Source organism: Podarcis vaucheri, assembly GCF_965113315.1.
Source record: "Podarcis vaucheri genome assembly, chromosome: 3".
Taxonomy (NCBI): Eukaryota; Metazoa; Chordata; class Lepidosauria; order Squamata; family Lacertidae; genus Podarcis; species Podarcis vaucheri.
This window is the reverse complement of record NC_138761.1, coordinates 116,990,793-117,006,840: the sequence shown is the minus strand read 5'-3', so window position 1 is coordinate 117,006,840 and position 16,048 is coordinate 116,990,793. Positions and strand designations below refer to the sequence as shown.

General features: G+C 45.0%; 1 protein-coding gene across 2 annotated transcripts in view; it reads right to left on the bottom strand.

Annotated features, from left to right (window-relative positions):
• Nucleotides 1–15,764, bottom strand: part of HAO1 (hydroxyacid oxidase 1) — a 38,561-nt gene extending 22,797 nt beyond the window's left edge. Inside the window, exons 1-3 of one of the 2 annotated variants that reach the window (XM_082216487.1) lie at nt 15,580–15,718; nt 9,865–9,907; nt 8,201–8,352 (exon numbers count right to left, since the gene is read on the bottom strand). In XM_082216487.1, the coding sequence (XP_082072613.1) occupies nt 8,201–8,352; nt 9,865–9,907; nt 15,580–15,598 (214 nt within the window). In that variant the 5' untranslated portion in view covers nt 15,599–15,718. Of the gene's footprint in view, nt 1–8,200; nt 8,353–9,864; nt 9,908–15,579 lie in introns of both variants that reach the window. The other variant, XM_082216486.1, reaches the window with a different exon arrangement.
• Nucleotides 15,765–16,048: the final 284 nt, after the last annotated feature.

Here is a 16,048-nt window from a genome sequence, read left to right as displayed (position 1 = left end):
ATGTGCATCAGCAGGGCTCCCCCTGCTGGTGTTAACCCTTCCAGATCTTGAAGCAAGCAGGCTGAAGCCGGATAGTCGATAGGACCAATGCCTAAGCCAATACCGGTCATCACCTGTAACCAATAAAGCTGTGGCCTAATTTTAGCCCATTAACCTAAATTACTGCGTCCTGTGTCTTTATTTCTACTGGTGGGAGGCAGGATCTCGCCACGCAATGCCTGGACAGGTTACTTGATCCCATTTCTCAGCCGCCCTGAGCCTGGTTTTTGAACCGGGAAGGGTGGGGTATAAATAAAAAATTTATTTATTTTTATTATTATTATTTCTGTGGTTTTCTGTCAGATTATCCGGCTACGCTTAATTAAGTAGATGAGGAAGTGGATCTGAGCACACTTGCACTCCCCTCCACCACATTCCCAATTGTCTTCATCACATTCTTACATGTCCTCCACAACTGACTCTACCCGGGAGCCGACTGAATTCATGGAGGCTTCTTCCCACACACTTTAGAAGCAGGGAGTCAACACAAGTTTGGGGTGCTCTATGCCTTCCATGACAAACTGCCAAATGGCTGTTTGGGAGAACGTGACCTATTTGGGAAGTGAGTTCCGACTTAAAGATAACTCCAACCCAACCATGGAACTCAAGGAAACTTAAAAGGTAAGACTCTGACTGCCTCCTTTTAGGGGGCTTCAAATTTTAATTGTGCCATCGGGTTTCCACATTCCTATATGGTTAGCCATATTTTTCCAAGGCTTCTCTGCAAAATTCTGTAACCCAAAGTTGGGGAGTCTATGGTCCTTGGAATCCGATGGCCATCAGCCCGAGAAAACATGGCTTCTCGGGATGATGGGAGGTGCTTAGTCCAGCAACATTGGGAGGGTCACATGTTCCTCATTTGCAATTCCTGATCCATGGCTACCCACACGAAGCATAGCAGAAAATGTCCTCAACAAATCTCCCATCCAGATCCTGTGGGATGCTCGTTGTGCATTTGACACAATACATTACAACAGGCATAGGCAAACTTGGCCTCCAGATGTTTTGAGACTACAATTCCCATCATCCCTGACCACTGGTCCTGTTTGCTAGGGATGATGGGAGTTGTGGTCCCCAAACATCTGGAGGGCTGAATTTGCCTATGTCTGCATTACAACAAGGATGATTAACCTGTCGTTGGACTACAAATTCCATCATCCCTGACCATCAGCCATACTGGGGTTGATAGGAGTTGGAGTCTAACAGCTTCTGTCCTGAATGCTGTAGCTGAGGACTAGAAGACCCTTGGGATCCCTGCCAATTCTACAATTCTATGATTCTATGACAGCTGACGGGCCACAGCTTAGTCACTCTTACTTTATGTTGTATTCCCTGAATTACCTACAGTGCATTGGGAGAAAGTTTGCACACTTATTAATTATCTAGACACCCTCCCAAGGATAAGCCAGAAGCACATTTCTAGCTTAGTAGTCACGGAACTGGGTGCCACCAAATGCATGAGTGCTTCTGTGGCTTCTGTGGGGCAAGAGGACACTTAGACCAGAATGTTGTAGCTGGACTTCCCCACATTTATTTCCATCTTTTATCATTCCAGTAATTCAACTGCCCCATTTATTTCAACACTGTTCTCAGTACAGTGGTACCTTGGGTTAAGTACTTAATTCATTCCAGAGGTCCATTCTTAACCTGAAACTGTTCTTAACCTGAAGCGCCACTTTAGCTAATTGGGCCTCCTGCTGCCACCGCACCACTGGAGCACGATTTCTGTTCTCACCCTGAGGCAAAGTTCTTAACCTGAGGTATTATTTTTGGATAAAAAAATTCCTTCCAGTAGCACCTTAAAGACCAACTAAGTTAGTTCTTGGTATGAGCTTTCGTGTGCATGCACACTTCTTCAGATATACATTATTATTTCTGGGTTAGCGGAGTCTGTAACCTGAAGCGTATGTAACCTGAAGCGTATGTAACCCGAGGCACCACTGTACCTCCATCATCCCCCCGCAGGGCAGAACTCGTACATTCATTTTATTGATTAATTGATTGATTGATTGATTGACTGAGTGAGTGAGTGAATTTATATATCGCCCTATACCCAGAGGTCTCAGAGCAGTTCACAGAAAAGATCACAATACACAAAATCAAAGTTAAAAACAAAAACCCAATAACAACCCCCATTATTATTATTTTTTACATAAATGGTGTTCATTGTTGAACTGCTATAATATGCTGCTTGGGTAAGGCGACTAAAGCTCCAATTATGTCTTAGAATAAAACCAAACACTTTTTATTTTAGATGTCATCAATATTATGATAGTTTGCCTTTTATATAATACACTGATTTCTCTGATACTTTTCAATGTACCAAAGATCACCTAAACAGAAAATAAAACAATAAGCACTGTGTTATGTATTTACCTACGGTGGTTACCTGAGTGACAGCTTAACATTAAAATGCTTATCTATTGAGAAATACAGTATCTTACTAGACATGGGGTTTTTTGTCCTCAGGATAGCATCACCATTTAGGATACAAATGCAAGAACTTCTAGATTATGTACTATATTGCAGGCATAGCAGACTGTCCCAAGTACACTTTAAGCGAGATTATTTCATACTGAGATTCTTGAATCATGCCAGTTAACTAGAAGTATCTGTCCCTAGTGACTGCCATTATAATAATCCTTTGTGTTGATTGGGATTACTGGGTTTCTATTCAAGGTATTAGAGCTCCACCATGTGGAACATCTACTTAATCATAGCATATTCTTACAACTTATTCACTTCCTAAACAAACCATTCCCCTCAATCTCTCCTGCTGTTATTGAGAATTTATGCAGGCTGCTTTATAAAAAAAAAAACCACAATGTCCCCATTCCAACATTCACAGAGTCCATTTAGCGGTGGCTCCAAGTTGCGGCCCAAACATTTGAAGCCCTCTCCCCATGCGCAACACTCCCGTCTGAGTGGAGCAGAACCTCCCAAGCAAATTCTTGAGAGCTCCCTGGGGCAGAGACTCCACGTAATTAAAACAAGATGGGCATATAGGTCGCTTCCAGGTGGCCTGTTTTGTGAGCATTCAACCAGCTTGTTTGCAAGAGAGATTACCGTATTTATCACTCTATAGGATGCACTTTTCCCCCTCCAAAAATGAAGGGGAAATGTGTGTGCGTCCTGTGGAGTGAATGCAGGCTCCTTGGCTTCAGAGATAGCAAGGGGAAGCCTCTGAAGCACAGACGGAGCGCTCCCTCTGCGCTCCTTGGCTTCCCGTTGCTTTCGCTAAAGCCTGGAGAGCGAGAGGGGTCGGTGCGCACCGACCCCTCTCGCTCTCCTGGTTTCAGGCAGCTATCCGCAAGCCTTCGGAGCGCAGCAGGAGTTCCCGCCGCGCTCCGAAGGCTTGCGGATAGCAGCCTGCAGCCTGAAGCCCGGGGAGCGCAGCGCCAACTCCCGCTGCGCTCCCTGGGCTTCAGGCAGCTATCCACAAGACTTCAGAGCGCGCTCCCAGCCCCGCAAGCTCCAGGAGCGGCGGCAAGGCTGCACGCAACCTTGCCACCGCTCCCGGACCTATTCTGGGAGCTGGGGTTGGGGGAAGCTTGAGCTTCCCCAGCCCCAGGACTAAAAACTGAGCCAGGACAGCGAGCAGGATCCATCCCGCTTGCTGTCTTGGCTTCTGCCAAAGCCGCACACAGCCTCTCCCAGCTGAAGAGGTTGCGCGCGGCTAAAGAGGAAGCCGAGACAGCAAGCAGGATGGATCCCGCTCGCTGTCTTGGCTTCTTTGCTCTTTGGGGCTGGGGGAGGGGAAATATTCTTTTTTCTTTATTTCCCTCCCCAAAAGCTAGGTGCACCCAATAGTCCGGTGCGCCCTATGGAGCAAAAAATACGGTAGATGGCAGCCTGATTTATTTGCAAGGAGGTCAGTTGGTGTTACGCCACAATTTCCACTGCATTTGCCATCGCTTTCCTTATTGCAAAAGCCTTATCTTTTGCATCAGGAGATTTGTTTTGAAACAGCTTCAAACCAGCTTTAATTGTGTAGCCTGAATTTGTCGGGATGTGATTGAGTCCACCTGAAAATAGCGACCGCATAGAAGTGCCCATGAGAGAAGCCATTGCTACGTGAATATTTATAATGGATTCTGTTAGTTCTTTTATAGAAATATATATTATTGCATCTCCACTGGGGGATCTACTGTCTAATTTTAGAAAATAAAGCAAATATAGTCGTCCTTGGTTCTCGAACATAATCCGTTCCAGAAGTCTGTTCAACTTCCGAAAACGTTCAAAAATCAGGGCACAGCTTCCGATTGGCTGCAGCAACTTCCTGCACTTCATCGGAAGCCGTGGAAGCCCCGATGGACGTTCAGTTTCCAAATAACATTCGAAAACCAGAACACTTACTTCTGGGTTTTCGGTGTTCAGGAGCCAAAACGTACGAACACCAAGGTGTTCGAGAACCAAGGCACGACTGTAGATTCATCATAGTTCTTCATTACTCTCACCCGAAAGCAGCTCAACACTGCCATCCGGGAATTTCCCATTGCACGGAAGTTGAGAACCTATAACAGCACGATTGTGCTCCTTCTCTCTCAGATGGCTCCATCTTTAAACTTTACCTCCATCAGGTTTCAGCTCCTTCTAAAAAGCATCCAGTCAAAATGACCACAATGTCAATTTGAAAGCAACATCTCAAACCAAGTTGACCACTAGAGGGAGCTGGCTTGTCAGGCACTTGAAATTTCTTGCCCTCAAAAAGGAGAGGATGTTCTGTGTCAGTAGATTCCTGTGATGTGAGCAGTCAAGTGAAGCGGCGAAAGCTAAGAGAATATTATCCCCAAGTACCTTTGGGAATGTGTAAGATTTAAACTGAGGCCAAAACTGACAGCACACTACTCAGAGTGACAGACACACTGGTATTGAGGCCTTTTGCCAAGTTTCCTTCCAGGTAGGACTTTAAAAAAAATACCGTATTTTTCGCTCTATAGGACGCACCCGACCATAGGACGCACCTTGTTTTAGAGGGGGAGAAAAAGGAGAAAAAAACTCCCCCTCTCTGCTCAGCGCCCCTTCAGCCAAGCGCCCCTTCTTGCTCTCCCGGCTTCAGCAAAAGGAACCTGAAGCCTCCGGAATGCAGTGGGAACTCGCACTGTGCTCCGAAGGCTTCAGGCGGCTATCCCTGAAGCCTGGAGAGAGAGGGGGGTCGGTGCGCACTGACCCCTCTCGCTTTCCAGGCTTCAGCGAAAGCAACGTGAAGCCTCCGGAGCGCGGAGGGAGCGCTCTCTCTGCGCTTCGGAGGCTTCGCATTGCTATCGCTAAAGCCAAGGAGCCTTCATTCACTCCATAGGATGCACACACATTTCCCCTTAATTTTTGGAGGGGAAAAAGTGCGTCCTATAGAGCAAAAAATAGGGTGATGAACGGGGAAACCCATCAAATTCTTCATAACCAACAAACATCTGTAACCAGATGACCAAGTCCACAGGTCTATGTATGGGCAGTGTAAGAATGAAATGCCTGTTTCATAGGATTTAAAAAAAATAATTCAGAAGCTTTTCCCTACTAAACATAACCACCTTCCTTAAAATAAACGAGAACTATAAATTACCTTTCTCACACACAAACAAAACTTTTAAATATGCTGCTATGCTCACAGTCACAGAAACTTAAATATCCTGTCCCTCCTCAATGTCACTTAAAAGCATTAGGGGGATGGTTATTGTGAGCAATCCACCCTGGGTTGGAGGAGACCATTCCTTTGACAGGCAAGAGTTGTGTGACATCCCTACACCATTGGCCCTGCTGGGTGGGACTGATGGAAGCTGAGGTCTGACAAGAGTTTTGGATTTTGGATTTGATATCCCGCCTTTCACTCCCTTTAAGGAGTCTCAAAGCGGCTAACATTCTCCTTTCCCTTCCTCCCCCACAACAAACACTCTGTGAGGTGAGTGGGGCTGAGAGACTTCAGAGAAGTGTGACTGGCCCAAGGTCACCCAGCAGCTGCATGTGGAGGAGCGGAGACGCGAACCCAGTTCACTAGATTACGAGACTACCGCTCTTAACCACTACACCACGCTGGCGTGATTCAATGTTCGGCAGGCTAGCCTCCACACAATCCAATTCTAATACAGTGGTACCTCGGGTTACAGATGCTTCAGGTTACAGATGCTTCAGGTTACAGACTCCGCCAACCCAGAAATAGTACCTCGGGTTAAGAACTTTGCTTCAGGATGATAACAGAAATCGTGCTCTGGCGGTGCGGCGGCAGTGGGAGGCCCCATTAGCTAAAGTGGTGCTTCAGGTTAAGAACAGTTTCAGGTTAAGAATGGACCTCCGGAACGAATTAAGTTCTTAACCCAAGATACCACTGTATACTAACCATCAGAAGTAAAGGACTCGCATGCCACGTTTTGAAGCGTAACAATGAATTTTAGAACTGGAATGGTGTTGTCTTCATTTCTTGGCAAATTTGACAAAAGCCAACATCTCAAAACAACACAGGGTGGAGGTGTGGAACTCTGGCAAGTCTCTCCCTCAACTCTGGCAACTTTGACAGGAGGCTATGGTCCTCGCAGCGCCGGATTTAGGGTGGTGCGGGTCGTTCCCCTGCACAAGGGGCACAAAATTGAGTAGATCCATAACTGAGAAGATCCCATTTGGGCGTGCCAAATATTGGCCTCGCACAGGGTGCCTTATCATGACAGATTACCAAAGTCTACCCCTGGTCCTAGCTTCCTGTCAATCATCTGTTGTCACCAAACTTTTCCTTTGCAGCGTGGGAAGAAAATCCAAGTCAAGCTAAGCTTGAAGTCACAACCTGCCAGCTGATGGGCGGTGACTGTGAGTTCACCAGAATTCCTTGTACCCTGTTTGGGGCAAGGGTCAATGGCAATCGGGTTTGCCAGAAGGCTCTCTCTCACTGTCAACCAGCTGATTGTGCATTGGCAAAGGGGAGCCTTGCTCTCACTGCCAATCAGGAGTGTGCTTCACACCTGATGTCAGCCATGATTAGGATATTGTTTTGAGATGCCACAAAGTGGGGAAAGCTTTGTTCCGGTAAAAAACAACACACTAGTTCAATCAACTGAAGCTTTTAATTCTAGGTTCACATTTAAACCCCAGATTACTTCTGCCAGAAACAAGTGGTTTTGGGAAGGGCCCGAGACAAACCAACCACCTTGGCATCAAATTTCATCAGTAAAACTCCTATGGGTGTGTTTTTTTCACATTTCAATCCAATCTGTGTTCATAGCTAGACGTTTTGCTAAAAAACAAAAGTAGTACCAGTCCTCTAATTGAAAACTAACGTCTCATTCAAGCCTTGCTCTTGGCACTAATTATATGCCCTGAAGGTACTAATTTTTATGGTTGTTTGGCTCAGGGTTGTTGATAGAGCAACTAGAAAATCCTCAAGTTTCATTTTCTCAGGGTTTCTGCTTAAATGAGAGGCAATTTTGGCCTCGGCCCAGTATACCTGAAGGAGTGTCTCCACCTTCATTGTTCAGCCCGTAGACTGAGGTCCAGCTCCAAGGGAGGTTCCCATCAGATGTCAAGGAGATAAAGAACTACACTGCTTTTAGAAGACATCTGAAGGTAGCCCTGTTTAGGGAAGTTTTCAATGTTAGATGTTTTATTGTGTTTTTACTATTCTATTGGGAGCCGCCCAGAGTGGCTGGGGAAACCCAGTCAGATGGGCAGGGTATAAGTAATAAATTATTATTTTTTATTATTAGGTAAAGGTAAAGGGACCATTAGGTCCAATCGTTACCTTCCCGCCGGAGCGGTACCTATTTATCTACTTGCACTTTTGATGTGCTTTCGAACTGCTAGGTTGGCAGGAGCAGGGACCGAGCAACGGGAGCTCACCCCGTGGCGGGGATTCGAACCGCTGACCTTCTGATCAGCAAGTCCTAGACTCTGTGGTTTAACCCACAGCGCCACCCGCGTCCCTTTATTTATACATCTTCTGATAGGAGGCACTGGAAGTTCTGGGGGTTCTACCAACTCCCCAGGAGTCATTTTCAGGATGAATGCGGGAGCACACAGGGGAAGAGGAGGAAAGCCCCACTACACAAATGGAAATTCTTGCACAGGGCATTTGCTGATGGGGCTTAATAGGGGAATCATCCAAGGTTTCTTTAACCAGGAAGGATACATTGCTGAGCTTCTTCCTGGGTTATATTATTCACAGCTGGGTTTTCCAACATACCTCTGGCGGTTGCAATTTCTCCATCCGCATGAGCCATGCATTGCATGGCTGTCGCTGCTACACATATCGGCATGCTGAGTTTCTGGCCCAAGATGGAAGTCGACAGGTCCAGAGCAGACACATTCCTCAGCATCCGAGGGTACAGTCTTAACCTAGCACAGATGGAAATGGAGAAGTCAACTTATCAGACAGTACCCCGTCGCGGGGATTGAGAGCAGTACATGTGAAAAGGATCTAGGAGTCTTGGTTGACCACAAACTTGACATGAGCCAACAGTGTGACGCGGCAGCTAAAAAAGCCAATGCAATTCTGGGCTGCATCAATAGGAGTATAGCATCTAGATCAAGGGAAGTAATAGTGCCACTGTATTCTGCTCTGGTCAGACCTCACCTGGAGTACTGTGTCCAGTTCTGGGCACCACAATTCAAGAAGGACACAGACAAACTGGAACGTGTCCAGAGGAGGGCAACCAAAATGGTCAAAGGCCTGGAAACGATGCCTTATGAGGAACGGCTAAGGGAGCTGGGCATGTTTAGCCTGGAGAAGAGGAGGTTAAGGGGTGATATGATAGCCATGTTCAAATATATAAAAGGATGTCACATAGAGGAGGGAGAAAGGTTGTTTTCTGCTGCTCCAAAGAAGCGGACACAGAGCAATGGATCCAAACTACAAGAAAGAAGATTCCACCTAAACATTAGGAAGAACTTCCTGACAGTAAGAGCTGTTCGACAGTGGAATTTGCTGCCAAGGAGTGTGGTGGAGTCTCCTTCTTTGGAGATCTTTAAGCAGAGGCTTGACAACCATATGTCAGGAGTGCTCTGATGGTGTTTCCTGCTTGGCAGGGGGTTGGACTCGATGGCCCTTGTGGTCTCTTCCAACTCTATGATTCTATGATTCTATGATTCTATGACAGACGGGAATCAAACTCCATAGTTTGCACTGCACTTTTTGTCTTTGTTTACTGCTGAGCAAACACTATCATTTAATGCTCCCACCAGTACGGACTGGAACCAGCTCTTCCTTAACTTTCTTTTTTTAAAAAAAGTTTTTACTTATACTTTTCAAATTTATACATTTCATTAATTTTACAATCATTTTAACATTTCAAAGTTTGACTTCCTTCCCCCCTCTTTCTGCAGTTCCTTAAATTTATGTTTTAACATCTTCTGCATATCCAAATTCGTTTAATTTGCTCATTTAATTATCTAGTTCAAATATAAACTCTAATGAAACTGCAGGTTATTACAATAATCCTGCCAATGTTTTCATCTGTTTGCAATTTATACGTAAATATTCAATAAACCATTTCCATTATTTTATAAAAAGTTTGTTATCTTGATTTCTTATTCTTCCGGTAAGATTCGCCATTTCTGCATATTCCACAAGTTTTTGTATCCATTCTCCCTTTGCCGGGACTTCTGCTTCTTTCCATTTTGGAGCAAGTAGCATTCTTGCCCCTGTAGTAGCTTACATAAATAAATTTCTATACAATTTAGGTAGTTCTGTCCCTATAGCTCTTCCTTAACTTTCAGGTGGTGTGCAGATACCCAGGAGAGGATAATTTGGGTGGCGAGTTCCAAGTTCTAGAAATGTAAAGAGGCAGGGTCAACACACACTTTTCAACTTTTGGCAGGTAAAGAATGTCTGGCGGGAAAGCAAGTTACCGTATTTTTCGCTCCATAAGACGCAGCAGACTATAAGATGCACCTAGTTTTTCGAGGAGGAAAGCAAGAAAAAAATATTCTGAATGAAACAGTGGGTGTATGATTTTTGTGGTTCATGCTGTGGCCACAGACATGTGATCTGATGGTGAATTTGGGGTGACCCAATGCAAAAATCCTGAGGATCCATGTGGATCTGTGCTTTGTAACCACATTTTTGCACCATTGCAGACCCAGGAAACAGTGGATGCGTGATTTTTAATGGTGCTGGCTGTAGTCATGGACATGCTATGTGATCTGATGGTGAATTTGGGGTGACCCAATGTAAAAATCCTGAGGATCCATCGACTTTTACCTCCCCCTCCCAGGCAGTCTCCGCTAGCGTCCCTTATCTCTCTTCTGATCCCACCGATCAGATATTTCCTTTCAACACTCCCTTCCCTCTTGTTTGCCTTAGTGTTGTGTCTTTTCCTTAGCTGGAGCAGTTTTTTGCTCCTCCTTTTCTTCTAATTTCTCTCCTTATTGCTTTAATCTTCCTGTTTTCCCCCTTTGCAAGTTTGCTGTCTTTACTTCCCCCCTCCCAGGCAGCCTCCTTTATTTCTAGCGTCCCTTATCTCTCTCCCCGATCGGCAAACGATCAGCGGCTTTGTTTCAACACCCACTTCCCTCTTTCAAAAAAAAAAAAAAAGCACAACCTGCTTTTTGCCCCTGGGCAATTCGGCTCCAGGAACCACACAATCGCTCCATAAGACACACAGACATTTCCCCTTACTTTTTAGGGGGGGCATCTTATGGAGTGATAATACGCTACATCCTACATTGCAGGCATATTGTCAACCATTAAGGGTTTCGGGCTGGGACTTTTGCCATCGCCGAGGCTGCGCAACTGCTGAAGGAATCAGAGGCCGCATTCACACCATGCATTTAAGGTGCTACAGTATCACTTTAAAACATCATGGCTTCCCTCAAAGAATTCTGGGGTTTGTTAAGGGCATTGAGAGTTCTTATGGAGCCCCATTCTCCATCACATTTACAATTTTCAGTTTCCTGTGAAGAGGGACTGGTTGTTAAACCACTCTGGCAATTGTAGCTCTTGGGGCAGGGAACAGGCATCTCCCAACAGCTAAACAAACTACAGCTCCCAGAATTCTTTGGAGGAGTTGTGAGCACTTAAAGTGGTATCCTAGACCTAGGTATGATGTGAAAGTGGCTGCAGACTTAACTGTTGCTAACTACAGAAAGTATTTCAATAACATCACAAGCTCCAGGAACCAGTCATGTTTCACTTGTCCCAACAACCTATTGCATTCCCTGGAATTGGATGTTCTTTTTATAAAGCATAAGCACTGAGACATGGGACGCAGGTGGCGCTGTGGGTTAAACCACAGAGCCTAGGACTTGCCGATCCGAAGGTCAGCGGTTCAAATCCCTGTGATGGGGTGAGCTTCCATTGCTCTGCCCCAGCTCCTGCCAACCTAGCAGTTCGAAAGCACATCAAAGTGCAAGTAGATAAATAGGTACCACTCCAGCAGGAAGGTAAACGGCGTTTCCATGCGCTGCTCTGGTTCGCCAGAAGCGGCTTAGTCATGCTGGCCACATGACCTGGAAGCTGTACGCCGGCTCCCTCGGCCAATAAAGCGAGATGAGCGCCGCAACCCCAGAGTCGGCCACAACTGGACCTAATGGTCAGGGGTCCCTTTACCTTTACCTTTAAGCACTGAGACAGGTAGACTGATGCCACAATAAATATAGTCCTGGTTGTGCTCTTTAAAGCCACTCCTGAGAAATGGAATAACCTATGCCAAAACATTCAGAATGGGAAAGTCATTAAACCATGTTGCATTGTATGTTGTTAAGCCTCCACTAGCTTCTCTGTGTTCCTCAGAAATGTTTTAGTAAACAGCTGAACCATGTATTCTCGATGTACCAGTTGTCTGTATCATTGTCTGTTAGGAGCCTTGAACTCTGCATAGCCTCCCATTCCTTCCTCACCATGTTTGAGACAAAGTCTCATTTCGGTGACCTTCCTCGCACTCAGCTTCAGGGAAGCAATGACACGCATTGCGTGAACAACTTTGGTAAACAAGCTGTCATTGGTCCCACATTTATCAGCGAAGGGCAGCTCATTGTCCAAAGGCTTTGGGAAAGTCAGGGATGCAATGTGTCGGAACCGATTATCAGAGGTTTGATCATTCCCCCCCCCGTCCTCCTCTAATTTAAAATGCTGAAAGATGTGGTTTCAGATTGATTTCCTTGAATGTCATCAGGCCCACAGGCGTCATGACCTTGCCATAAAATCTATTTTGGAAGAAACGATCTGGCTGAAGGAGACTTTGGGACAGAATTTTACCTACCAAGAACAGAAATATTGGAGGACAATCTTTTTTTAGTTCCCCAGCACTAACCTGGAGAGGGTGAAGCCAGCTCGGTTATCTCTTGTTTGGCGGGGGCCAGATTTCAAAACAGCGTGTTCACAAATTGTTACAAAAATGCTGGCGCCATCATCCACACTGCAGATCTTTAGAATTCTTTTATGATAACTAAGTCCAAAGTGAGTGGGAAGCAGCCACTTCTCAATTTGTCTCATGGCTTAAGCCACCAGCCTGAAATGCTAACTGCTGACTCCTTGGGAGACCATAGCCTCTTGACTCCACAAGAATCAACAAAGCAAAAAGTTACTGCATTGCATGCATAACCCTCACACCTCCCCATCCAAATATTCATCAACTTCACTGCTGATCAGTGGCAGGGGATGAAGGGACACAGAAGAGATAGCAATCCATCTTGCCAGCCCGTGAGCATATTATATCTCGGATCAAAGATTATTTAGTACCCCATTCATATTATTTTGTGGCCTTGACAACAATGGCCCTCATAGTGGAAGGAAACAGGGCACTGAAAATTATGATTCAGCTATCACTAGCTTGGTCCATATAATGCTTTATCTTTATTTCCTTATTAGAGGCTTTTATGGGGATGCGGGTGGCGCTGTGGTCTAAACCACTGAGCCTGCTGATTAGAAGGTTGGCGGTGTGAATCCTTGTGACGGGGTGAGCTCCCGTTGCTCTGTCCCAGCTCCTGCCAACCTAGGAGTTCGAAAGCATGCCAGCGCAGGCTTTTAACTGAAACCTAGAAGATGAGCGTTGAGAAATGCCACAACAGTTGAGCTCTACAAAGTGATGTTACAGTGCATGGAAGTACTTGAATAATAATAATAATCAGCAGCAGCAGCATTATTATTTATACCCCGCCCATCTGGCTGGGTTTCCCCAGCCACTCGGGGCAGCTTCCAACAGGATATTAAAAACACAATAAAACATCAAACATTAAAAACTTCCCTAAACAGGGCTGCCTTCAGATTGTCTTCTAAAAGTCAGATATTTGTTTATTTCCTTGACATCTGATGGGAGGGCGTTCCTCAGGGCGGACGCCACTACCGAGAAGGCCCTCTGCCTGGTTCCCTGTAACTTCACTTCTCGCAGGGAGGGAACTGCCAGAAGGCCCTCAGCGCTGGACCTCAGTGTCCGGGCTGAACAATGGGGGTGGAGATGCTCCTTCAGGTATACTGGGCCGAGGCCGTTTAGGGCTTTAAAGGTGAGCACCAACACTTTTAATTGTGCTCGGAAACGTACTGGGAGCCAATGTAGGTCTTTCAGGACTGGTGTTATATGGTCTCGGTGGCCACTCCCAGTCACCAGTCAAGATGTCGCATTCTGGATTAGTTGTAGTTTCTGGGTCACCTTCAAAGGTAGCCCCACATAGAGCGCATTGCAGTAGAAGGGAAGTGCCATAAGCTAATCTGTTGAACATTTTCCTTGGTGAAACAGTTCTATAGCTTTCCCAGCTCAGCCGAAGTGATTTTTCAGGGTTGGCAAATGTGGTGTCCTCTGGATGTCGTTGAACTAGCACTCTCATCATCCCATGACATTGGTAATGGAAACTGAGATTGATGGGAATTTGGAGTCCAGCAACATTCTGGTGGCACTTGGTTTTGTCCAAGGGGCAAGACCTTTCTCTCAAGGCAAATGTGGACTCACAGACTGAATGGCATCGTAGTACAATACTTTAAAATGTTTTCTGATTGTGACCACTTGATAATATTCACCTTAACTTTTATGTTACATTTACATCCTTATTGCTGCATCCATGTCATTGGAAACAGCATGGATAGACTTCTAGAATGCAATGTGTTTATTTTCAGCCACTGGTTCTCATTCTTCAGCTAATATATTTCTTAGTTCATGCATATGATCAGGCGCAGGGTGACAGCCTTCATAACAGAAAACGTTATTCAGCACCGAGAAAAAACACTGAACCTAGCTGTTGTGATCAGAAGTAGCCAGAGATTAATTCCTAGGTTCCATCCAGGAAAATAAGTACCTAGATTGTGTCAAAATGATTTTTCTTCTGTTACAAGAGGATAACACAGCATCTGACAAGTTGACCTTCAGGGGTTCAGATAATACAGGAAGGCAGGTTTCCAACCATAAGTCATTTGAGGGTTCACAGTTCTGTGTATTTGAGATTTGCTCATACCATTTTTATATATTACAAGAGAGATGGTGGAAAATAAAAGCTTAATGTGGTTTCTAGCCTAGTTTTGCCATTTGCAAAACCGAAACTTCAGCTATGCCATTATTCTGAAGTAATGCGATGGCAGTTTTCAAAACATTGTTTTTTTATCATTTATTTTTAGGTTGTGAGCCCCCCTGTGATCTATGGATGAAAGGCAACATGCAAATTTAATAAATAAGAATAAAAAATTAAAATATACAACAGACCAATTGGGCCTCGATTGTAGGGCCCTGCGCTTTCCATCCTTTTCTCAGTGGGCAGAGTACAGCCTGCTTGCTAGGCAGAAAAGCAAGGATTCTGTCGGGAGAAATTGCAATTTCCCATCTCCAGCATGCTGGGCCACCAAAAGGAAACCATGCAGTGTCAGATGCCATTATTACCCAGTGCCCAAGCTTATAGCCTAGCTAACAAATACCCCGGTTAAATGTAAGGAGTTATTTCTCAGTTGGGTGAGCCCTCCCAAATGGTGGCCTTATTCCTCAGGAAGCTACGGAAGCTACGGAAGCCCCATCAGACGTTCGGCTTCCAAAAATAGTTTGAAAACCGGAACACTCACTTCCGGGTTTCGTTCAGGAGCTGATTTAGTTCAGGAGCCAAGGCGTTTGAGATCCAAGGTACGACTGTAATTTAAAAGGCTTGGATGAATAAAAAAAGGTATGTTAAGAAATAGAGGCATAGAAGCCTCCCTCAGGAAGACATTCTTCTTTCCTTCCATGTATAATGCACCTATGTTGGACATTTCTCTTCAATACCCCTTCATCTCAACCATCAAGGAGACAAAGAGGGGTGCAATGAAGCTGTGGCTTCTTTCCATGGTGAAGAAAAGAAGGGGGAAATTGTTGGGTTGAGAGAACAGGTGTATCAAGATAACCCCACCCTTATCAGTCACTCAAAAAGCAGCCTTTGGGGCACAGCGCGGTTGTCCGAACTGCTTACTCCAACTCAGTACCCACCAGACATGGACACGGTGAAAGTGGAAAGTTAAGACTATTTAGCCAGAAGCTCCAGCAGCAGTTAAGCATGACTCCTGTGTAGACAACCAAGCTGTCCACTGTCACTGCATCTTAACTCCATTACAGACATGCTTCAGAGCTTCATATTCCCCATTGCCCCATTTAATTACATGCAAACTTATTTATTTACCTGGAAAATGCAGATACATTTTCAGCTAAGGTCTGCTGATCATCAGCTCCAGACTTATAGTAGTCATACACAGATTTTCGAAGAAATTTCTTAGCATGTTCCTCAAAGTCAGCAATGCAAATTGGTTTTTCGGACATGATGCAGGTTACTCAGTTTTTGTTGCACTTGGATCATTTAAAGTTTCTGCATTTCTGCCTGTTAATCATTAAATTAAAGCAAAGCTCAGATAACTCAGTATATATATTTTTAAGTAACCCAAGTAAAATACAAGCCCCCTGTTGACATTTCTGGACAAGTGCTTTGGACTTTGGCATCTATTTCTCATTTACCGAATTCGGATATGTGCCAATGCATATCAACCAGGGAAACTAGAAGCATGCTTGGAGGTTATGTAAAAGTTGCTATGAGGGCTCAGATAGACCACAGCTTATAAAAGGAACATAAAGTCTAAAAAAAGTTACAGGCATTC